At 39.3% G+C, this 22652-nt stretch overlaps 4 protein-coding genes across 4 annotated transcripts in view; 3 read left to right on the top strand and 1 right to left on the bottom strand.

Moving 5' to 3' along the window:
* LOC119423519 (disintegrin and metalloproteinase domain-containing protein 12) overlaps positions 1-22652 on the top strand; it is a 175956-nt gene that overhangs the window by 137630 nt on the left and 15674 nt on the right. The window lies entirely within an intron of this gene.
* LOC119424036 (BRCA2 and CDKN1A interacting protein) lies at positions 1805-3642 on the bottom strand. Its single transcript, XM_037691494.1, has 7 exons — positions 3451-3642; positions 3225-3299; positions 3059-3139; positions 2902-2988; positions 2626-2813; positions 2138-2306; positions 1805-2049 (listed from the first exon to the last, which is right to left on the bottom strand). The coding sequence occupies exons 1-7, from the start codon at positions 3586-3588 to the stop codon at positions 1879-1881; spliced, it is 909 nt and encodes a 302-aa protein (XP_037547422.1). The 5' UTR covers positions 3589-3642; the 3' UTR covers positions 1805-1878.
* uros (uroporphyrinogen III synthase) lies at positions 3314-10155 on the top strand. Its single transcript, XM_037691495.1, has 11 exons — positions 3314-3338; positions 3832-3902; positions 4305-4368; positions 4477-4560; positions 5342-5438; positions 5508-5582; positions 8467-8541; positions 8644-8727; positions 8859-8944; positions 9664-9762; positions 9836-10155. The coding sequence occupies exons 3-11, from the start codon at positions 4306-4308 to the stop codon at positions 9956-9958; spliced, it is 786 nt and encodes a 261-aa protein (XP_037547423.1). The 5' UTR covers positions 3314-3338; positions 3832-3902; position 4305; the 3' UTR covers positions 9959-10155.
* Positions 11408-17798, top strand: mmp21 (matrix metallopeptidase 21). Its single transcript, XM_037691493.1, has 7 exons — positions 11408-11554; positions 12961-13801; positions 15250-15389; positions 15466-15607; positions 15697-15954; positions 16031-16203; positions 17493-17798. Exons 1-7 carry the CDS (start codon positions 11408-11410, stop codon positions 17796-17798), a joined length of 2007 nt encoding a protein of 668 aa, XP_037547421.1.

Raw genomic sequence — 22652 nt, 5'->3', positions numbered from 1 at the left:
GCTTAATTTGGGGTTTTCATCAGTTGTCAGTTATAATCAACATTAAAATAAACGTGAAATATATCAGTGTGTAATGAATGAATATACGTTTCACTTTTTGCATGGAAATGCTGAAATAAACTTTCATGATATTCTAATTTTATGACCAACACCTGTATTTCTAATGCAAAGACTAATCAGTGCTTTATCACATTCATACACCGATGGGACACACATCGGAGGCAATGAGGGGTTCAATGTCTTGCCTAGGGACACTTCAGCATGCGACTGCTGGTGGAGTCAAACCTCCAACCCACATTGGAAGACAACTGCACTTACAAGCCATAACTGCTCCTGTTCACTGTTGATTTGTGGTTTTTCAGGTCCTTGAGGAGGAAGGAGGTGGATTCTGGATATCCAAAGGAGTTTGCATTTAGAAAAAAATATAATTTACGAGGACATGCCTTATTTTTTTTTTTTTGCACGGATACCAGTGCTCATGTGCAAAGCCCTCGACATAATGCTAATTACTAGGGGTTTTTAATTATTAATTTTTGTTTTGGTTTTATTCGTCTCTGACCTTATATTATGAAATATATATATTTTTAATTCTTACGGTTTTCCTTTTTACGTTCTTACCGCAGTTACTAATAGATATGTGGCTGCCAAAGTTTACGCATGCGCAGAGATCCTTAAAAACTGTTCCATAATAACCATTTAATACACCGTATTATATTACATAATTATCGTTTAGCATATATCTTGGATCCTTGTAGTTTCCTTGTTTATACTTTACATTTTTGGGTGTAACTGGGACCTTGAGTACCCAATTTCGTTACACCTCGTACCACGTGATGTGAATGAAATAAAGAACGCTGAAAAAGTGTACAAGGGGTTAAAAGGGATATATTCTTCCCTCTCAAAATTCATATGAAAACATTTGTTTCAAAAGAAAAATTACGGTAATCAGGGCAGAGATTATTTTCCGCGTAGTGTGGGTTGTCAGGAGGAGCATCTGATGTAAAACACTACCTGGCTCAGGTTAACGATGAGGGAAATATGCTACAGATTACCATTTAAACACACTGTATTCAGATAAACTACATGAAGGATGTCAAACACTTTCTGAATATTTAGAAATTTATGATACTTTGACACGTCTGCAGCTTTAATTCTAGCCAGTCATTACTTTTAGTTTAAATAGATCTTCTTGGTTGCAGGAACGCAGCAACCAAGACAATAAAATGAAGAGCTACAAATGAACAAGATTTACAAATGTTAAATTAAATATTTAATGACTTTTCAATCATTCCAAGAGTTAAAACTGAATGAATTCATGTGGTTATATTATGCAGACTAGTTTTGCCATTGTATGGAAACATACAGTGATGACATTATTATTATGGCTTAGTTATGGTTAACACCCCTCCCCAAGTTTTCTCAAACATTAGTTCTTGTTCAAGTGAAGTTTTTTGTGACACAAACTGTCCTTTGAGGAAGACTCGAGACTTTTCTTGAAACCAGTTACAATTCTACAAAAATGCCCCGAAAATGCAGAGGAAAAGCTTTTCATTTAATTGAGCCAAAATCCCAATATTGTGACATCTTATAGGAGAAAACTTCAAGTTGTCATTTTTAATATGTAAAAAAAAAAAAAAAGGTATTTAAAAGCCATTATAGTGGGATTATGTAAATCCAATTGTATTGACAAATTCTACACTGATGCACATTTATTTTCTGATACAATGCAGTAAAATAAGTCAGTGAAAAAGGTGTTAAAGGATGGAAAGTGCAATTATACGGACACTGAGGTATCTGATAGAGATGAACTTTTTAGATAAACCAGAAAGCATCTTGAACCTGCAGCTCTTCCGTGTGCACACGAGTCTCAAGAGTATTTCACACAGTCAGGTATTCTTTCAGTTTGTCCATTATAGCAGGCATTTTGTCCGCGGGGATCATCATCACCGTCCTGAAAGGCTTCATGGGGACGTCGTCAAACGACCACCTGCCACTCAAACAGGAATCTGCATCTTCCTGGACCGAGAAGTGGAACTTCAGGGCGGCTTGCTGAAACAACAAATAAAACATTCATTCTTATTTACGTGAATAAATATTTAGTTTAAATCTTCAGCTGCCCCGGACTGATCGACTTTACCTCGTAAAAGAATTCCTCCTCTGCGTTGACGAACAGGTACTCCTCTTTCGGAGCTCCTCCTCTGGCCGGGATATTCTTGGTCGCCTCTTTGCACGTCTTGCTGATCATCAGGCAGTAGTGACACTTCCCGCTGGGCTTATTCGTCCTCTGAGCTTCAGACATTTCTTCCCTAAAAAGGACAATGGAATATATATATATTTTTTAATTTATACAGGTAGTCTCATTGAGTTACGAGAACTGATTTTCAAGAGAGACCTGTTTTTGGGAGCAGATGGTGGGAGTTGAGGACCTTGCTCAGGGGCCCAGATTGGTGCAAATGAGGGTGGAGGGAGGTTTGGGTGTTTCACCTTTTCCACCCACATTTTGACATCAATGGTACCGGGTGTTGAACCTGCGACTTTCTGATTACTGGCCCATCTTCTCTAACCTCTGCGCCACAACTCCCCACATCCCCATCAATGTTAGTATAAGGAGAAAGCGGCACTCACTGGAGCTGTTTATGCAGAGGGAGGGCGATCTGTGGCGGTACGTTGATGAAGCGTTCACTTAGCAGAAGCCCCACAGGCTTGGTCGTGTCATTCAGGATCTGCTCCAGCTGTTCCGTTACACTGTGAGGAGCGTTCTTCTCACACTGGTCCACGATCAGCTCCTTGACCTGCTCCACACACTGGACGCCCTGCAAAAACACCGCATTTAGGATCAGATCGAGTAATACCCCATATGTTTGCTTCCTTGTTAATCCAGCAGATAAATGAAGGTTTTACTTTTCTCTCTGTGAGGTTGAGCACAGTGATGAAGCCAAACACTTCATCTGGGTCATCATCATCGCTGTCCTCTGGAACTTCAGCTTGCTGTCAAATGAAAGCACAGTCATCAACACGAGCTGGATCAAATTAATTACCACTAAAGACCAGCACAGACCTTGATGACACTTCCAATGTGGTTTTGCTGGATGATGATGTCAGTCATCTCTGACGTGTTTACATGAGCCTTCAGAAAGAGCTGTATATACAAAAATAAGAAAATTGACATCAATGACACCAACGTTACTATTAATATTGCTGGCTGTTAACGCGCGGGTTCGCACCTGCTGCAACAGTTTCTTAATGCCGTTGAAGTCATTAACTGAAATAGAGTGAGCTTCAAAGTCCACCATGACATCCTGGACGTGAACAAAAAAACAGAAGAGGCACAAGATAAGGTTACGGGAATTAAGAACTAAAAAATAATGTTAGCGAGCCACTTGTATCACGGATTGCTAGCTAGCTAGCTTAGCTGCAGGCTAATTATGTATCGTTTTACAGCTTTGCTACCTCGTTGATTTCCTCCGACGCGTCGCTGTCGTCCTCCCCAGACTCGTCTTCATCCTCCGAATTCTCCTCCGAGCTGTTCTCGCTTTCTTTGGGTTTTTCACCCATACCCATTGCTCTCTTCTTAGCAGACGACGCCATGTTGAAGCGTAAAAGCACGTGTGTGTGTGTGTATTATTTTTAGTAGGCGTGGCGAAGGTTAAAGTTCAACAGGAAAAGGACCTGGAATAAACCAACGAGGTGTAGCGTCATTCATTAGAATTGACAGCTTTGTTTCAACGTAGCAAGTACTTATTTGAAATAAATACTGTACATATGTATAAATGTAATATTTAAATATATCACAAGCTAAATTTGATTTTTTTTTCAACATTTCATAAAAAGTTTCGAACAGGCAATCTTTGGACACCCTTTTTTGACCCAGAGAATGAAGTCGTCTGCGAGAACAGCGCAAGGTACGTGACGTTAATTTAGTCTTTTTAACCTTTTATTGTTGCTCATATTGTGGCTTTATAAATGCTAAACAATGTAATAGTTTTATATAACTTAAAGTTTTCTATTGGTTCTGTCTGTAGGGATGTCACGGTGGCTAATTTTGTCACCTAATGTGTTTTGCTAATGTAAACAATAACAAACCGACTCGTTGACTTTAGCTGCACAATGTCAATGTATTTCTATCTAATCGTGACTCAGCAGTGTTGCTATCATGAATGTGCATGTGACAGTTACTTGGGTGTAGCTGAGCTAAAGAGCCTCCACACCCTCTGTTATGGATTTAGCTCATTTCAGTTCCTGAAAGTTGCAGCTTTTTCAGCAGCATCAGGTTAAAAACACATTTAATTGTCTTTCTATGTCAGGATGCACGTGCTACTTCTTAAAGACCCAAGAGAAGCAGAGTCTGGACCTGATCCTTACATAAAGGTAAATGTAATCTTCCCTAAAATCCACCAGCTTTTAGGAATATGTCCATAGTTTATGTTAAAGCAGTTTATTAAATAGTTTTTATTTTTCTGTGCTCTGACTTTAAAGGAGCTGGAGTCACGAGGACACAAAGCAACCCCGATTCCAGTTCTGTCCTTTAGGTTTGTTTCGTTAAACACCTTGTTGGATAAGGTAAATAAATCCCAAAAGTTATTTATCTAAATGTCAAAAGCTTTATGGGTCGAGCGTTTTGCTGCTGAAAGGCGAGGGTGGACAGTAATGTTGTTGCTTGGTCTGTGTGTCCGTTATCAAAATATTTCATCTCCCACTGGATGGATTTTAATGAAACCTTCAAGAAATATTGACTGCACATGTCTTAACTAATGATTAACTTAAGGAGTCGTTCCACTTCAAGATGATCCCCACAGCCACGATCATTAAAAACTATAAAAAAGGCCATATTAGAGTCAGTTTTACCAATATTTTGCTAAAATTAGTAGCTAAGAGTCATTCATAACACGTACTCCAAGGGCTACACATTGAACAAAATCTTAGTTTAAAACTAGCTGTTGGAGTTAACCCTGTTTTTGTTAGCAAAATAGCTCATGAACCACTAGATGGATTTTAATGAAACTCTCAGAATTTTTTTTATTAGATGTGCATCTAGTTTATTATATTTTGAAATCAAAGTAAATCATGATGGTGGCTATAAGTAATCCACATTAGCCAACACAAAAATGGCTCCAACATTGTCAGTTTTATGAATATTGAGCTTAAATTTAATGTGGTAGTAGGTGAGAGTCATTTACAACACATACTCTGAGCCGGACCACTTGTGGTATCGCTTCACATTTATTTTAAAGTCATTTCTCAACATGAGATCTTGGTTTAAAAGTCTGGTATGAAAAATCGGCGGGGTATAATCACGTCTTCTGGCCTTTAACTTTTTTTAAACGTTCCCTTTTGTTTTTAGCTTTTCCATCCAGAGAATCACGGTGGCTTGATATTTACCAGTCCGAGAGCAGTGGAGGCTGTGAAGATGTGTCTAGAAGCAGAAGAAAGGAGACGAGGTGAATTTATCTCATGAAACAAAGAGAGAAACCAAACCTAATATTAAACTGAATATTGTTTGGACTCAGAATGGAACCGACACGTAAAAGACAACTGGAACACGAAGTCCATCTACGTGGTTGGGAAGGCGACTGCAGCATTAGGTGAGTTCCTACTTCATCTGTAAAGGAACTTTCTAAAGGTTCTTTACGACTCGTGCACCTTATAAACTAATTGTAAGTGTGTCAGAGTGTGACGCACACCTGTGTGTAAAGCGGTGTGACCACCGTCAGCCTGATGTTATACACAAGTGACAGTTTGCTGCCAACCACAAAGACCAGTTCAGGTCTTCAGGAAACGAGCAGCTGCTTTCCTTTGACTTCTTTCTTTATTGTTGTTTGATTTAGTTGAAAACAGTTTAACTTCAGTTTATCTGGCTCCACTAACCACAGACGTTGAGGAAAATGTTTATCCCTTCTTGCTTGCAGAGAGGCTTTTCCCGCTCAGGACTTTGTGGCTGTTTTTCTAACAAACGAAAGGGTTTCAGTTTCAACTTACTTCAAATACCAAACCGCTGTAATACCTGCAGATTGTGGTTTTGCACACAAATCTTATTCATCGTTCAGCATTGTTTCACTGAGTCACAAGGACTCGTTCTCAAGAGAGATCCGTTTTAAACAGGAAAAAACAAACACAGATGAGGTACACACAACAACAAACAAGTCATAAAAAGCATATAAAATGAAAAGTAAATAAAAGTAGTGACATAAAACAAAAAACCAAGCTACATTATGAAACGCTGTAGAATACTTAAAACAGGAACATGTCTGTTGGTTTTTGCCATGAACTTAGCAGTTCTTTAAAATCCCTTAGAGAGGTCAAAGTCGAGAGCTTCAGATCTTTTTGCAAGGTGTTCCAGGAGCGGAGTAGGAGAAGACCCTTTACACTGAGGGGACACTGCAGGTAATGATGTCCTGAGCGCACGCTGTAACTGCACTGACAACGTGACATGTAGGAGGAGATGTATGAAGGCAACAGACCAAGATGTCATTTAAAGATGAAAATTTACCAGTGAGAGTCTGCGTGGTTAATGATGTCCAGCTAACAAATGAATACAGGGTGCAGTGATGGGTAAGGTAGTTACAGCCAGTTATGAATCTTAGTGCACCGTGATAGGCAGCATCCAACATCTGCAGGGTGCAGCGTTCATGTAAATAATGTCACCGTAGTCAATGGATGGAAGGAAAATCGCAGTTACAAGGTGTTTCCTAGCATTCAGAGTTAGACGGGATCCATTTCTGAAAAAGAAACCCAGTTTAACTTTCAGTTTCTTTACCAAGTTTTCGTCGTGAGGCTTAAAAGAAAAATGCACATCAACCATAATTCCCAAGTATTTGTAAGAATCGACAAACTCAGTAGGAACACCATTCGTAGATAAGATAGAAGGACTATTGGTACCATCTTCCTGCTTGAAAACAACATCCTTTTGGTTTTCTCCGCATTTAGCACCAGTTTGAGACGGAAGAAGTCTGACTGGATGATGTTGAATGCAGACTGTAAAAGATGGAAAACTTTAGCAACGGTTCTAACTTGACAGTAAACGACTGTGTCGTCAACGTAGAAATGTAAGTGTGTTCTGAGAGCTTATGACACAAGATGTCACAGTGTCAAAAGCTTTAGACAGGTCTGAAGTGTAAACCTAAACCAAGTCTAGAATACAGTGTGTCCATAAGGTTAGGACCCCAGGTTAGCTTTGAAGAGGGATAAAATAATTTTTTTTGTTTCCCAGTTTTGACATTTATGAAATCAACATTAAAATTGTTGAGAATAAGGTCAAAACATTACTTCAAGGCTAAAGTCTAGTCCAAGTGACCAGGGAGTCCAGTTACTTTTTATTTTCTGGTCAAATCATTGCCAACTGTAAAGATGGACGAAGCGTTTCAGCCGTTGTTCAGAATTGAAGCCAGGTTTTCTGGGGATTTTTGTGGTTGCCGCCATATTGTATTTTTGGAGCCAGGGTCCACAAGCTGAGGCAGAGCAATCAGTTCAGCGTGAACACCTACACACCTGCCCAACGCGTTAAGCTGTTGATCACAGTGTAACATGACATTTTTTTAAAGAGTCAAATAACTAATTGAAACTAAAATCATATTTAAAAAATATGCATATTAAGCACACAGTTGCAAGGTAAGAATTAAATAAATGTAAAAAAAAATTAGTGATATATGAAGTGCAATTTGATTTTTTTTTTTAAATGCCCCATTTGTTTACACAGGAGGTGGGACTTAAAGCATTTATTGCAGCCAGCCACTAGAGGGCGCTCTTTGTGACTTCAACTTCCACATTCCAGTCCCTTCTTTAGTCAACACACATGAATGGGTCAAACCCAAACAGTAGCCTAAACTACCAGAACTTTTGAAAAGTTTCATATACAAACTTTACAAAACCTTGTTTTCGAAATATTAATACTTATTACTGAAATATAAAAATCACTTGTTTATTTACCCGAGGTATAGATTTGTAGTTTTTTTTTTGCCAGTGCTGGTTTTATTTGTGATTCTGCTTTTTTACCCTCCTGCTGCCCTTAGGTCAAAATGACCCACGAGTCCTGAGTTTTAAGACTGAAGCCTCGTGCGTCATTTTGACCCAAGGGCAGCAGGCGGGTTAGTTAAATAAAACTTTATTATCATTTTAACTTATGTTGAAACTGACAAGGGGAGAAATGCCCTTTTTTCAGACACTAATACCTCATATTTATAAAAGTTCGGGCTTGGAAAATGTGCTTGTTTTAATTTAAAATTTTTATTTTACAGTTTATCAACCTCGTCACTCGTGGACAGAGACATTTCCTTTTTTCAGACTCTAAAAAAAAAAAACTTTTAATGATGTTAATATGTTAACCGATATGAATTTAATCGTGTTTCCAAGCCTCCCGTGAGTTGTGAAACGCTCTACCAGATGTTTTGTTTCTTGACTTTTTTTTTTTTTTTTTTAAGTGAAGGTTTTCTCTGAACGTCTTTGTTCATTTTCATGATTTGCTCCACGAAGTCCAAAGTCTGGGTCTGAAGCCCGTGGGAGAGGACGCGGGGACGGCAGACGTCTTATCGCGGCTCATCATCCAAAGTATGCTGCAGTTTTATTATTTTTTTAACTCATTAATCATCAAACATGAAATAATAGAATCTGTTAATTGTCCTAAAATGACTTGATGCGTGATTCTTTTAGGAGAGGATAAAAATATCCCGCCGCTCTTTTTCCCGTGTGGTTCAATTAAAAGAGAAGTCTTGCCCACAGCTTTAAGGGAACACGGTGAGCATTCTCCTCTTTTGTGTCTCACAGTTAAAGCTCAGGTCGATAAAACACCCGCTGGGGATAGGCTAATTAACAAAATGGTAATTGCGTTACCTTTTGCCACTGTGGGGATCCGTCTCTGTTTCCAGGAGTTCCTCTGGAGACGCTGACTGTCTATCAAACCGCTGAACATCCTGATCTGGAGACAAATCTAAACAACTATTTCACAGAACAGGTGAACTCACTTTGGGTTTAAATCCATTTTTATATTTAACAAATGTTCAATATTATGCGTTTGTCTAACGATAGCTTAATATCTCGTCAAATAGAACCTTTCAGAATATAATGGTACATCAGCACAATTCAAGATGGCTGTCACAACCTACTGATCCTAGAGGACAGAAAATTGACAACTCGGCCAGTTTTGCAGATATTTTGCTAACATTTTGTGTGTTAGAAGCTAAAGCTAATTCAGAACACATTCAGAGTGCTATGCATTGCATGTGTTTGATTAAAACTAACTGTTGGCGTGAACCCTGTTTGACTGTTAGCAAAATATCTCATGAACCATTAGACTGGTTTTAATGAAACTCTCAGAAAGTGTGGACTGGTTGTACATCTTCAACTGATTAACATTTGGAGTCGTTCCAGTTCAAGATGGCTGCCACTGCTAATTGACTTCAACCAATACAAAAATGGCTGTAACTCAGTCTAGTTGACAAATTTTGAGCTAAAGGTGACGGTGTAGTAGTTGCGAATCTTCCTCAATACTTTGAGCTCTACCATATTTTGCAGGATCTCACATTATTCACAAGATTTGATCAAAAAATAACTCCACTCCTTCTTATCATAAGATGATCGTAGTTGAAAACCAGAAGGAAATGTGGCGGGTGATATGCATTCCTTCAGGAACTCTCATTTTTTTATTTATTGGATTTATTGGTGCACATGCAGGGCATTCCCGCGAGCGTCTGTTTCTTCAGCCCGTCTGGAGTTAAGTTTTGCCTGGAAACCGTACGAAGGCTGTCAGGTGATCAGCTCACTCACATAAAGGTGCGGTTTTTTTATCAAAAAAAAAAAAATACACTATATCTTCGGTGCCTCAAAGAGTTTTTTTTTTCCCCAGTTCGCAGCCATCGGGCCAACCACACGGGATGCGATGGCAGCCGAAGGTCTGCGTGTGAGCTGCACCGCCGAGAAGCCGACAGCCCAACATTTGGCCGCAGCGATAACGAAAGCTCTACGGTGACCAACCGGAGGCACCGGTTCTTTCATCCAAACACACTTTCTATTCTCTCTACGTTTATTCATGTATTTATTGTGTGAACGTTTATGAAGTGTTCACACTATTGTGATCAGTTTTTCTTTTGTACGTTTTGGCATCGCTCTCGTTCCACAATTCAATTCAGTTTATTTATATAGCGCCAAATCACAACAAAGTTGTCTCAGGGCACTTTACAGGAACATTCACATACATTAAAGCCAATTAGTAAAGTTCTCCATCTAAGGAATCCTTGTGCTACTTCAACAAATCTTATTTCAAAATGTTCATCTCTTTCGGGACAATCCTGCTGTGACTTTTGGTTTTGGTGTAACTTTAGCTTTTTGAAACATTTAGCCTTTTCTGCCACTTTCTCATAGAAAATGAATTGAGCTCATTTTGCATCCTTCAAATATTTAGATGTGTTTACGACCTTTTACTGCTCCTTTCACATTTTGTTCTGCTTCAGCTTCTTTGTTCAAATTTAAACTTTATTTTCAGCTACTTTCAGCAAAAAAACTTTTTTCAGCCGTTTTGTGTTCCTTTCGGCTTTATTCTGCTACACCATTGTTGTACTTCTAACTTCTTTATGCTAATTTCAGCTTATAGAAAAAAACTTGCAGTAATAAGCTGTAAGGAGCATATACAGCTTATTTTACACGTTTTTTTAATTTCAGCTACTATTTAGCTTCAGCTACTATTCAGCTGTTTTTATGCTAATTTTAGCTTTGTTAGCTAATTCTACGTTTTTTTTGCACTCGTCAAAATTTTAAGCCTAATTCAGCAAAAATGTGCACTTTCCAGTTCCTTTTGGTAATTTAAGCTTCTTGCTGCCATTTTAGCTACTATTCAGCTGCTTTTGCTAAATCAGCCTTTTTCAGATAATTTCCACTTTTTTTCTGCTTCTTTCAGCCTAACTGCGCACACACGTGCTCTCTCCACTTCATTTTGGTAATTTAAGCTTGTGCTAACTTAAGCTACCTTTCTAGCATATTTTAGCTAATTTCAGCTGTTTGACCAAATGTGGTTTAATCTTTGATGTGATGGGTCACAACAACTCACTTTATTTTTCCCGTTTCGTACTTAAGTCCAATGTTAAGTATTTTTCAAAATAAAAGCTCCGTCAGAAAGAAAATGGTTGTTGTTGTTGTTCTTGAGTACTGAAGTGTTTGGAACGGGTGTTGTAAAAAGTTCCTTCACATCTTTTACTGTTCAGATGGAAGTGAAGCTTTCCTCCACAGCTCAGCGACGGTTCATTAAAGTCGTCGGAGCGCGAGTGACACGTCCGTCGAACCGATGAAGTTAAAACGAGTTTACTTTTCACCCACAGCTGAGAAAAGTGTGGCACCTTCACGTGGGTGTGGAGGAGCTCCGGGTTTACTTTATAAAGCAGAGGTGCTCCGGGTCCGATCACGTTCTGTCCACGTTCAGGACACGATGCTGACCTTCATGCAGCTGATCACTTGGCTCCTTCTCACCAACTCAAACGGCGCCGAGAAGCTTTTCCATAACCGGGATCATTCGGACGTGCGGGCGCCACTGTCGCACCAAGCTCCTGTCGTCGTGGATGAATTTAAAGCGGAGGTAAATTCTGAACGCCGAAACGCATTAAGATTATGATTTTACCCGTGTGGGTGTCTGTTAGCAAAATATCTCATGAGCTACTAGAAGAATTTTAATGAAACGTGCAGAAGATGTGCATCTGTAACAGTTTACCTTCTTTAGAGGTAGTTCAATTTAAGATGGCCACCACAGCCACTTAATCCTTAACATTAAAAAAAAAAGCCATAATTTAATCAGTTTTACAGATATTTAGCTAAAATTTAAAAACTCATGTCCCGAGCTCAAATACGTTGCTCAAGGTACTTGTTTAAAATTTTACCGTTCGTAAAATATCGTGAATAGGCCTGTCGCGATAAACGATAAATCAATTAATCGCATGGTGAATGAAAATTATCAACCTCATTTTCATTCACTGGTTTTATTGTTTCTTTGTGTTTCTCTCTTTCTACTGAAGACATTGGATGACAAAAGGCTCAACTCCAGTGCCATGTTGTCACAATGTCACGTCAAGGTCGTCCCTCCCATTTATCACAAAAGAGACAATCTGCTCAACTGTCAATCTTTTGGTTCAGTCTTACACTGCCATCAGGTGGTCATAAAAAGGTACTACACACCAAACAAAACATTCCTAAAATTTGACAATTGTTAAATTTCAAACAATATTATCGTTTATCGCAATAATTTCTGACACAATTAATCACCCAGCAAAATGTTATCGTGACAGGCCTACTCATGAATGACTGAACAGATTTTAATGAAATTTTCAGGAAATAATCATTCGATGTACCTTTACAACTATTTAAATTTAAATATCAACTCAATTAAAGATGGCCACCACCACAAACCAACCTTGGGTAGTGCTAAAACTCCAATAACTCGGCTAATTTGACAGAAATCTACCGTATTTTTTGGACTATAAGGCGCCTTAAGCGAAGCTAAAACATTGACAGATTTTTGAGCGCCGTGTACCACATAAAATCTGTTCAAGGTCAGTAAGCACAACCAGAATTCATACATAAGGTGCACCAGATTATAAGGGTCACTGTCGATTTTTGAGAAAATTAAATGGATTTTAAGTGCGCCTTATAGTCCAAAAAATATGGTAGTTGTAATTTGGTGTGGTAGTAGCTGAGAGTCATACATATTGCATACTATAAACACTACACCTTGAATGGTATATTTATTTAACTTAAGCATTAACTGTTGGAGTAAATTCTGTTTGCCTGTTAGTAAAATATCTCATGAACCACTGGATAGATTTTAAATGAAATGGTCAGAAAGTGTTTACACCTTCAACCGATGAACTTTTGGAGTTGATCCAATTCAAGATGGCTGTCACAGCTTAAATCAGCAAGGTCAGCATTTAATAAATATGTTTCCAGTTTTATTAAAGTGTTAATTGGATTAAATTCTGGGTCTTGTTTCAGTTATTTCTCTCTCGATACGGGTTCATCAAGCCTGTCGACTGGGAGGAAGACGAGTTTGAGGATTCGGACGCTTCTTCCCCAGATGACTTTCTGGATGACCTACAAGCTAGAATCCAGGAGGAGACCTCAGTGTCTCGTTCAAGAGATGCTCCTCAAAGTGGTCGTGATGTCCACAAAAACCGAGCTGAGAATCAAGCTTTTATTTCAGCCCTTAAAGAGTTTCAGAGGGTGTCGGGGCTGCCTGTTACAGGCGTGTTCGATGAGGCCACCAGGGAGGCGATGAACAAACCGAGGTGTGGCGTCCCCGACAAGAAGATGGACCTGAACGCTCCTGTGGAACCTGAGAACAATCAGACCGGTAGTTTTAACGAGACTGACGGCAACAACACAGCAAGTGACCGTTTCATCAGCTCTGCCAATTACTCTGACGATGAAATATTTAGTTTTAACAACACACAAAGTCTCCTCGTAGACGTTTCAAACGATACAAACGTGAATACGACACAGCCAGACGGCTCCAGTGATGGTGAAATGGGACGCGTAGGCCTGGACACAAGTCAGAGCGAAGCAGTTCGGCGTAAAAAGCGTCACCTGGCCGTCCTTGTGTCAGAAAGGCGTCAGAAGAGAGATCTGAGAGAATCTGGATTCATGGCTTTTTCCAAGACGGTGCTGAAGTGGCGGCTGATCGGAGAAGGCTACAGCAGTCAGCTGACCGTCGAGGAGCAGAGGTACATCTTCAGGCTGGCCTTCCGGATGTGGAGCGAGGTGTCGCCGCTGGAGTTTGTGGAGGACGTGTGGTCGCCACTGGAGGACATTGACGTCAAGCTGGGCTTTGGCACAGGTAGGCAGCAGCCAAGACGCTCGAAATGTACAAGTAGATTTTATTTGCAATGTTTGAACCCTGGTGACTCAAACTGGGTCAAGATGTAGATCTGAATCAGTTAGAGCACCAACACTGGGAGCATCACTCCTGGGCAGAGCAGTTCCCTCCACCATTTCTACATTTTAATCATTTTTAATCGCCCACTGTCTAAGGAGATAAAGCAATAAAGTGTTTGCCTATGTCTGTGTTTGTGTGTTAGCAAAATATTTAATGAACCACTGGATGGATTTAAATAAATAATAACAGGAGACTTTAAAAAAAAAATCACTAAAATGGTTGTAATTCAGTCAGTTTGACAGATTTTGAGCTAAAGTTTGCCGTGGTAGTAGCTGAAAGTCATCCTCAACACAAACTCCGAGGTTTATTATATTTTGTGAGATATAGCTTGGGCAGCCATCTTAAATTAATCATCTGTCAAGAAAGGCAGCCGGTGAAACGTATTCCTTCATGGGATCACTAAAACTCGAAGGAAAGCTGGTTCATTCCAAACTTTAATTGGAAGAATTTTACTTGATAAAAAAAACAGAAGCATCTCTAAAATGTTTTAAAGAGGAAAAAAAAAAAAAACTGCCACATTTATTATCACCGGTTACTCAAAAATCAGCTGATTTACCAGCGAAACCATAAGATAGAAGTGATGTGTGAGAATCGCAGGCAAACTGTGGCTTCTGGGACTCGCCAGCATGCTGGGGACGATCTTGGAGGGGGCTCATGAGCACTGAGCAGTGGAATGCCCACAAATCTGGCCATTTTGGATCAAAAGTACCGGCAGGACTCAAGGCGGACATGAAAAAAATAATTGTGCCTTATCTGAATCCGACTCCCCATCAAATTTCTCCTGGGACATGGGTAAACAAAAAAAAGTTTTGTCAATCCAACCAACACCCCCCCCCCCCCCCCCCCCGAGAACTTCTGTGAAGGTTTACCGGCTGACACCAACATCTTATCAGGACTATGAAGTGCTTCATGGACGAATCTCACCGTCTTGCCATGAAATGCGTGTGTAACGTGTTCATAATGTACTTGCTGGTAAGAGTTTTTTTGACGTCTTAAATCGTGTCTTGTTAAGGGCGAGATGTGAAGAGATCTTTTTTGTAATACCACTATCCTATTCTCATGACCTTTTCCCCTTTTCTATCTTAAAAAAAAGTTTTCTGAAAAAGGATACGGGGCCGCGCTCTCGGGAGCAGCAGCAACGTGCACTCCGCCCATCTTTCGGACGACTGGACGAATAATCTCACTATTTCGGGACAATGATAATAAAGCTTATTCTGATTCTGATCAAAAATCTAGTTTTACAAAGAAAAGTCCTTCAGAAATCCCAATTCTTGGTTGTTGTGTTGAATACTGCACTGCAGAAAGCAATCAGTGCTTTCTATTATTCTGGACTTTCGTTCTCTGCACAGGAAGGCATCTGGGATGCAGTCAGAGGTTTGACGGAACGGGACAGGAGTTTGCTCATGCCTGGTTCCTCGGTGATATACACTTTGACGATGATGAGCACTTCACTGCTCCCAGCTCCCACAGTGGAATCAGCCTTCTTAAAGTAAGCAGCAAATCAAGGACAATGAAAGGAGACGTTGAAGGTCTAGTAACAGCACGTTGAATTTCCTGCACGTTAGGTGGCGGTTCATGAGATTGGTCATGTTTTGGGTCTACCCCACACCTACAGACCGGGGTCTATAATGCAGCCCAGCTACCTGCCTCGCGAGTCAACTTTTGAGATGGACTGGATGGACAGAAAGGCTATACAGCATCTGTATGGTACAGAGTTATCTCATCCCCTGCAGGATGCACAGAAACTGAAGAGATTCACGGGAACGAACTAACGAAATCAAACGGTTTGATTCCAGGTGCGTGCAAAGGTCGATTTGACACCGTGTTCGACTGGATCAGGAAGGAGAAGACGCCTTACGGAGACGTGATCGTCCGCTTCAACACGTACTTCATGAGGGACGGCTGGTACTGGCTGTATGAGAACAGCAACAACAGAACGCGTTACGGTGATCCGGTTGCGCTGCACATCGGCTGGCACGGGCTTCCCAGTGATGGAGTAGACGCACACGTACACGTGTGGTCCAGGAAACGAGATGACGTTTACTTTTTCAAAGGTAAATGAACGCTTTTCTGAAAATGATCCGACTCTCGACGTTGCAGATAATTGGTCGTTTTCTTTTTTCTTAACAGGTACTCAGTTTTGGAGATATGATAATGAGAATGACCAGGTGTTCATTAAGGACTCTGATGGTCAGCCGTACCCGAGGAGGATTTCTAAAGGTTTCCCCGGGGTGCCCAGTCCCATCGACACAGCCTTTTACAACAGGAGGGACTCCCTCATTTACTTCTTCAAAGGCACTCTAGTAATAAAAAATGTTTAAATGACACATAATATTCAAAGTGATAAATCTGCACCAATTTATTATCAGATTTTTGGATTTACTACTTTAGCTTTGACAGTTACTGTGGTCAAAGAGAGCTCTAAAGTCTAAACACAAGCACAGCAGAGAGGGAGGAGGAGGGGCCTACATAGTTTTTTTTCCCTTTAAATCTTTGAACAATCTCTAAAAGTAAATAGGTACGTTTTGTTTTGGAAAACTGTATTAAGTTTAACAGACCAAACCTTTAGGTGCTGACAAAAATAAATATTTCCTTTTGTTATTTAAAACATTCACACATTATTCAAAATGGCCTGGAGACAGATGTATGGGATACGTTAAAGCAATTGTCAGAGGAATGATCGGCTAAGACAGTGGTTCCCAACACCGTTCCTTGAGGAACACCATTCCTGCATGTTTAGTTAGTTTCCTGCTCCCACACACCTGATTCAGTGATTTAATTACTTCAAGTTCTGCAGAAGCCTGTTCATCACCTGTTCATTCAAATCAGGTGTGTCAACGCAGGTGAACAACTAAAACGTGCAGGATGGTGTTCCTCAAGGACCAGGGTTGGGAACCACTGGGCTATGATACTATTCAGTATGTTAGTACTCAGTGTACTTAATGGTGCTAAAATAGGATTTTATGTCTGCTAAAGCGTGTTCGTTTTTGTATTTAGCAAAAAAAAAAAAACATCTAATTGCATTTTTGTCACAGACTGCTTATTAAAAAAAACAGCAAAACTAGAAATAAACCTTTGGACAGAAAGGAAGTCAGAGGAAATATTTCTTAAGATCACAAATGTTATGAGAAAGTCTGACTTCTCACATGTAAAATATAAAAAGTTGTGGAAGCAATCGTTATACAGGCTAGTACATACCTGGTATTAAAGATTGAAGAGACCTGGTACACACTGGGTATGTACCTGGTACTTTGCCACGGAACTTGGCTGGACGAAGAGGAAAAGCCTCATACTGGCTACATATATAGTGCGTACCTGGTACTTACTGGGTACATTCTTGGTACAACTTTTGTATTTCAAGAGTATGTCCTTGGTACAAATTTGGCTCTTATAGTATACATACTTGGTATAGACTTTACTGGGTACATACAGGAAGCAAAGGTGCAGCCCAGGTTCATGTCTCACCATATGATACCATACGATTACCATGCCATACGTACCGTTTGTATTATAAAACAATGTATTCATGCCGACATAAATGTCACGTTTCCTCTATAATTTGTCATATTCAGGCAGCTTTCTGTCCAAACAGGTGTTTGCATTCAGTGTGAAAACCAGCAGCTTGGTGAGAGGCTTCCCCAAAACCATCAGAGACGTTTTCCCTCCAGTGGAGAGAGGAGACCATCCAGATGGCAACATCGACGCTGCCTACTTCTCCTACACCCACAGCGCCGTCTTTCTGCTCAAGGGCACGCGGTTCTGGCAAGTGGTGGGCAGCCGTGAACGCTGGCGCCGGCCCTTTCTGCCTCAAAACGGCTTGTTGCCACACAGGGAGGTGGATCGGCAGTGGTTCGACATCTGCAACGTTCATCCTACTGCTCTGAAACTAACCCGCTGAGGGTTTGGAGATGAATGAAATGGTGTACTCGTGTAGTCAAACCGTTCACCTGTAGGTAAACACGCCCCGAGTGTTCCCAGAGACTCACCGTTTAACCTTCACAATGTTCAGTGTAATTTATTTAAAAGACAAAAACAACCTTTTTTGTTGGCTTCATCTCACAGAAGGTGATTAATATTTTATGCAACAGCTGTTGTTCAGTTTCTCTTTTTCTCCTTAGAGATGTTGAGTTTGTTTGCACAAATATGTATTTTTAAACACGTTTTGTTGTTTTAAACACACAAGGTATTTGTTTTGTCTTCCCAGGTACAAAAAAATTATTTAAGTGCAAACTAAACAAAATGTGAAAAAGTTAATCCTGAATTATATGAAATGGGGCCGTTTGAATAACTTTTTACGCCAGTAGTTTTCCAGATATTTGTGCAGTTCTGAAATGCAGGTATGCGCTCAGTGTAAACAAAGCATTTTTGGCAGAATACTCAACAAACGTTAGCTTAAATACATAATACATCCAAACTGTTGGACTTTGATTCCAAATGGCTCTTCCATAGACGCCCCCATTGTTCTGTTTTTATTGGTAAACAAACACGCTGTAGCTGCTCACAAATTTTGTTTACAAACGTTTAATTTAAGGACACATTAACCATAAACATGCATAAAAAAGGTTCAGATTTTGTTTCTTGCTTCTGAATTTTTCCACCAGTCTCCATGATGTTTCAGCAAGTACTTTTAAACCAATATGCAAAAGTTTGGACACCCCATTTGGTCCAAACAGGTGGGATTTTCAATAAATTTAGAAGACAAATATACTCCAAATACCAAAAGAAAACAAAATTAAAGATAAATTGTTCTTTTGAGTTTTAGGAACATTTTATTTTTTAAAAAAAAAAAAAAAAAAAAAGAAAGAATAAACTTGAGTGTTAATTTTTAATTCTCTTTTCCCAAGTAGTTTTTAAATCATTTGTTTTGTCCCTTTTCACCAGAATATTTTCACTTTATTTTTCCTTCAGGTTTTGTAGATTCATAATTTTTAATGTTACGCTCTTTTGAGATTTTCAGATTGTTATTTTAAGTTAAAAAAACCTTCACCTCTTGAGATTCGTTGTGATATATCTGTTGGAAATTCAAAATGAGTTCAAGATGACCTTTCGTTTCAGCCTGAGCTTCTCATTTATTTTTTATAGATTGTGAAAATCTGTCACTATCATTAAACACATTTGTAAATAAAAAACATCTGTTTTATTCAGTGAGAGTTTGCATCTTTTCCTTTATAACAAATTGCAGATCATTCTGGACAAAACGGTCAGTTTTATTTGCAGTTTGTGTTATTTTTTTGCACAACAACATCTAGTCAAGCACTCAGCGATCCAACGGCTGATACTTTAAATTGACGTCATTGAACGCTCAATAATTCCTCTCGTTTTAGGAGATTAAACTCCAGGTAGGGCCCAGATAATGATCAATATGTTGCAGGTGCGAGCGTAATTAACAGAATGAAATATAAATCAAGTGAAATAAAAAAGGTCAGAGGAGTTAAAGAGCTGATTAGTGTGCTCAGCTTCAGTAAAAGGGAGAGCTCAGATCTACTTCTGTAAAAAACGGTCATGAACGATAAATGTTTTACCTGTTTCAGATAGCTCTATGAACTATTTTGTGCTTAATGAGACTCATTACGTATTCACTAATTCACTTTAGTCTAACCAGATTAGGCTCCATGTTGCTCCAAGGGCCATCTACAGCAGGTAAGATATTAACAGTTCAGAATGTATTTTGCAGAATCACTCCTCTTTAAAAATCACTTGTCAGTATAAAATACAAATGTTTTCATATCTTGTAGTCATGTGTGCTTTTATTTATTTATTTTACTAATTTTTATATTTTTGGTTTAGTTTCTGAAATTTTTGTAAAAAAAAAAAAAAAAAATCAAGTGGATTTAGATTTTGTTTTCAAGATAAGTTTGTTGCTTTGAACACTTGCAGGAATTCTTTAAAACTCATGATCAGTCCAACAGGTGATCAAGTCTTTTTACATCTTCAGCAGCTGGATGATTGCTGCTTTTGCACAAACTGTTGAAACTCTTTTTGCCGCTTTGGGCGTCTTTGGATTGGATAAAAATGATCAATTATGCACGAGCTGCAGCAGAACCCCATGTCACGGCACGGGAATCCTGAGGGGGGGGGGGGGGGGGGGTGCTCTTCAGAAGCCGGAGAATGGGATGAAAACTCCTGCAGCACATTCAAATATCAAATATCCCTCAAAACTCTTTCAAGACCTGAAAATTCCTTGCGGTGCTGTCGCTTTCATTCTGTCACAAGGTGAGGCGGCGAACATTAAAGTAAATCCTTCCCTTTTCAGCTGACAGTGTTGCAGTAATGTGTTTCAGCTTTTGCCAGAGGATTATTTGACCAAAGACGCTGCATGTTAGAAAGTGTTGCATGGATGCTCTGGAGCATCTTGACGTCCTCTTTATGGAATTTCACACGTTTTGTCATAAAGAACATGTGTGTTATGCATTATTGATGATTATGGACAAACCCTTTGCTTTGCCCACGTCTCTTTTCCAGGTCATGAGGGTTGAATGCAGGTTTTTGGACTGTATAAGGAAACTTGGAGTAACCGAATGAAACCCACATGTGCACGGGGAGATTGTGCAAACTGCACAGAACGATCTGAAAAATGAACCTGCAACCCTCTATAGCATGCTTAATGAAATCTAAATTTATATTTATGGTAAATGGGTTGAACTTGTATAGCGCCTTTCTATTTTATGGAGACACTCAAAGCACTTTACAATCTGTGTCCTCATTTACCCATTCATACAACACTACTAGATCTCTACAAAGCTAATTGAACAAATCATTCCAAAGAGACTAATCAGTGCTTTATCACATTCGTACACTGATGGGACACACATCGGAGGCAATGAGGGGTTCAGCATCTTGCCCAGGGACACTTCGGCATGTGACTGCTGGTGGATTCGAACCCCCAACTCTTACATTGGAGGATGACTGCTCTAACCACTCAGCCACAGCCGCCCCAATTATTAATAATAAAGTAAAGACCCTCTTTTGCGTCTTAAAAGTTCACATTTTGCTAATCCCATGGTTTCTTTTATATAATTTGTGGTTGAAAAGTTAAAAACCAATGAATTCATGAAGGATATCTTTAAAAAAAAATCAAATCAGAGAAAAAAAAAATCTATCTATAAAAAGAGTTATTATGAGTGATTATACTTTACTTTAAACATATATGTTTATGGAAAACACCTATCAAACAAATTAAACAATATAAAAACACAGTTTTAGCAAATTAAAGTGGCCATCAGCAATAATGGAGGAAGATTATCTAAATAAGTGGAGTGAGGAAGTCAGGTGTGGTAAAGTACTGTATGAGGGCGGTGAAGGAAATGAGGGCAATGAAACAAAGGTGGGAGGAGGTTTTCATGAACTATGGCGTTTGCACACGACTGATCTGTAGTGGGAGTAGGGAGCAGGTGGAAGAGAACCTGGAGAGGTGGAGGAATTCCCTAGAGAGAAGAAGAACGAAAAAAACCAGTAGAAGCCAGATTGGCGACAGGCGAAGACAGGAGTCGAAGAGAAGCTGAAAAGAGTCAAAGTAATGAAAAGGGATGGAGTTTAAGCACCCAATGAGTCATGCAAGAGTTGAAGAGCGAAGGTGGGGTGGAGTTCAAGTTGTATTTGTCAAATGCAAGGTTAACACAAGGTTAACACAAGGTTAACACAAGGTTAACAGTACAATGAAGTGCTCAGGATGAGAAAAAATGATTTGACTCGCTAAAAAAAATAATAAAAAAAATCAAAGAACAAACAAGAAATACTAAAGCATGCAATAAGGATACAAAATAAAGTACCAAAAAGTGAAAAATTATAATATTTACAAGGTCCTAGAGAGAGACAGTAAACAACAACATGGTAGAATGCAACGGTGCAAGCAGGATGAATTGAAATGAATAAAGTATTTCACAGTAGTACGGTGCTTTGTAGAGATATACTTAGTTAAAGAGGTCAGGTGTGAAATTAAAATAATAAATGTGTCTTGACCTCCATCAGAAGAATAATGTGAGTTCTTGGCAATGTTGTGATTCCCCTCGCTCAAATAAAGACACAAAATTCTGGTCAGTTAAAACTCACAATTCTGTAACATTCATTTTCAGTTTGTATAATGACAATATGGCAAATACATGTACTATGAAATATGAATAAATAACTAAACTAGATGGTGTTGTTTCAAAAAAAGGTAAATAATTTGAAATAGTTTAAAGCTTTGAGAAGAGTAGTATTCAACTTATGAATTATTGGACTATGTTAAAATTTAAGCAAACTTTATCTCAGATTCGTGAACTAAATTAAAAAAAGTGTATTTTAAAAAAAAACCTTGTTGGCACCGAGAGTCATTTCTTTCATCAGGAGAAGGACGTTTTATCCTACCGGGAGATGTCCATCATCTCATTACCCATGATGGATATGAGGTGGAAAGCCAGTGGCTTGCCGTCCCAAGAAGTGGGGACACCTCAGGACTGCGTTTCATCCAGCAAGACATCCCCTTCACTCCAGGGGAGTCTGAGGGAGTTCTGGGCCCCGTCTGAGGCACAACTGGGTCGGAGCCCCACGGACTTCTGGGGCTGGCTACCACCTCCTAACGAGGTGCTCCACAGGAAGTCCTTCCTCCTTATGGCTATCAAACTTTTCAACTCCTCCCTCTTTATGCACATATGATAATTAACCCTGCACCACAATAAAGACTTTCATGTTTTCACATTAAAACATTTCACACATGTAATGTATATATCTGACCTCTATTATTTTTTATATATTGAGTGATTCCTTGTGTATG

This window comes from Nematolebias whitei, chromosome 17 (assembly GCF_014905685.2).
Source record: "Nematolebias whitei isolate Nwh7 chromosome 17, NemWhi1, whole genome shotgun sequence".
Classification (NCBI taxonomy): Eukaryota; Metazoa; Chordata; class Actinopteri; order Cyprinodontiformes; family Rivulidae; genus Nematolebias; species Nematolebias whitei.
The sequence above is the reverse complement of the archived record's forward strand: the minus strand, read 5'-3'. Positions and strand labels throughout refer to the sequence as shown.

Bases quoted from the DNA above. Each gene is read 5' to 3' on its own strand.
- mmp21 (XM_037691493.1), top strand. From the start codon at position 11,408: ATGCTGACCTTCATGCAGCTGATCACTTGGCTCCTTCTCACCAACTCA. The intron at 13,802-15,249 runs GTAGGCAGCAGC...TTCTCTGCACAG, and splicing joins CAAGCTGGGCTTTGGCACAG to GAAGGCATCTGGGATGCAGT. The intron at 15,955-16,030 runs GTAAATGAACGC...TTTTCTTAACAG, and splicing joins TGACGTTTACTTTTTCAAAG to GTACTCAGTTTTGGAGATAT.
- LOC119424036 (XM_037691494.1), bottom strand. From the start codon at position 3,588: ATGGCGTCGTCTGCTAAGAAGAGAGCAATGGGTATGGGTGAAAAACCC. The intron at 2,989-3,058 runs GTCTGTGCTGGT...TTCATTTGACAG, and splicing joins ACATTGGAAGTGTCATCAAG to CAAGCTGAAGTTCCAGAGGA. The intron at 2,814-2,901 runs GTAAAACCTTCA...GTGTTTTTGCAG, and splicing joins TCAACCTCACAGAGAGAAAA to GGCGTCCAGTGTGTGGAGCA.
- uros (XM_037691495.1), top strand. From the start codon at position 4,306: ATGCACGTGCTACTTCTTAAAGACCCAAGAGAAGCAGAGTCTGGACCT. The intron at 4,561-5,341 runs GTAAATAAATCC...TTTTGTTTTTAG, and splicing joins TAAACACCTTGTTGGATAAG to CTTTTCCATCCAGAGAATCA. The intron at 8,728-8,858 runs GTGAGCATTCTC...CTCTGTTTCCAG, and splicing joins CACAGCTTTAAGGGAACACG to GAGTTCCTCTGGAGACGCTG.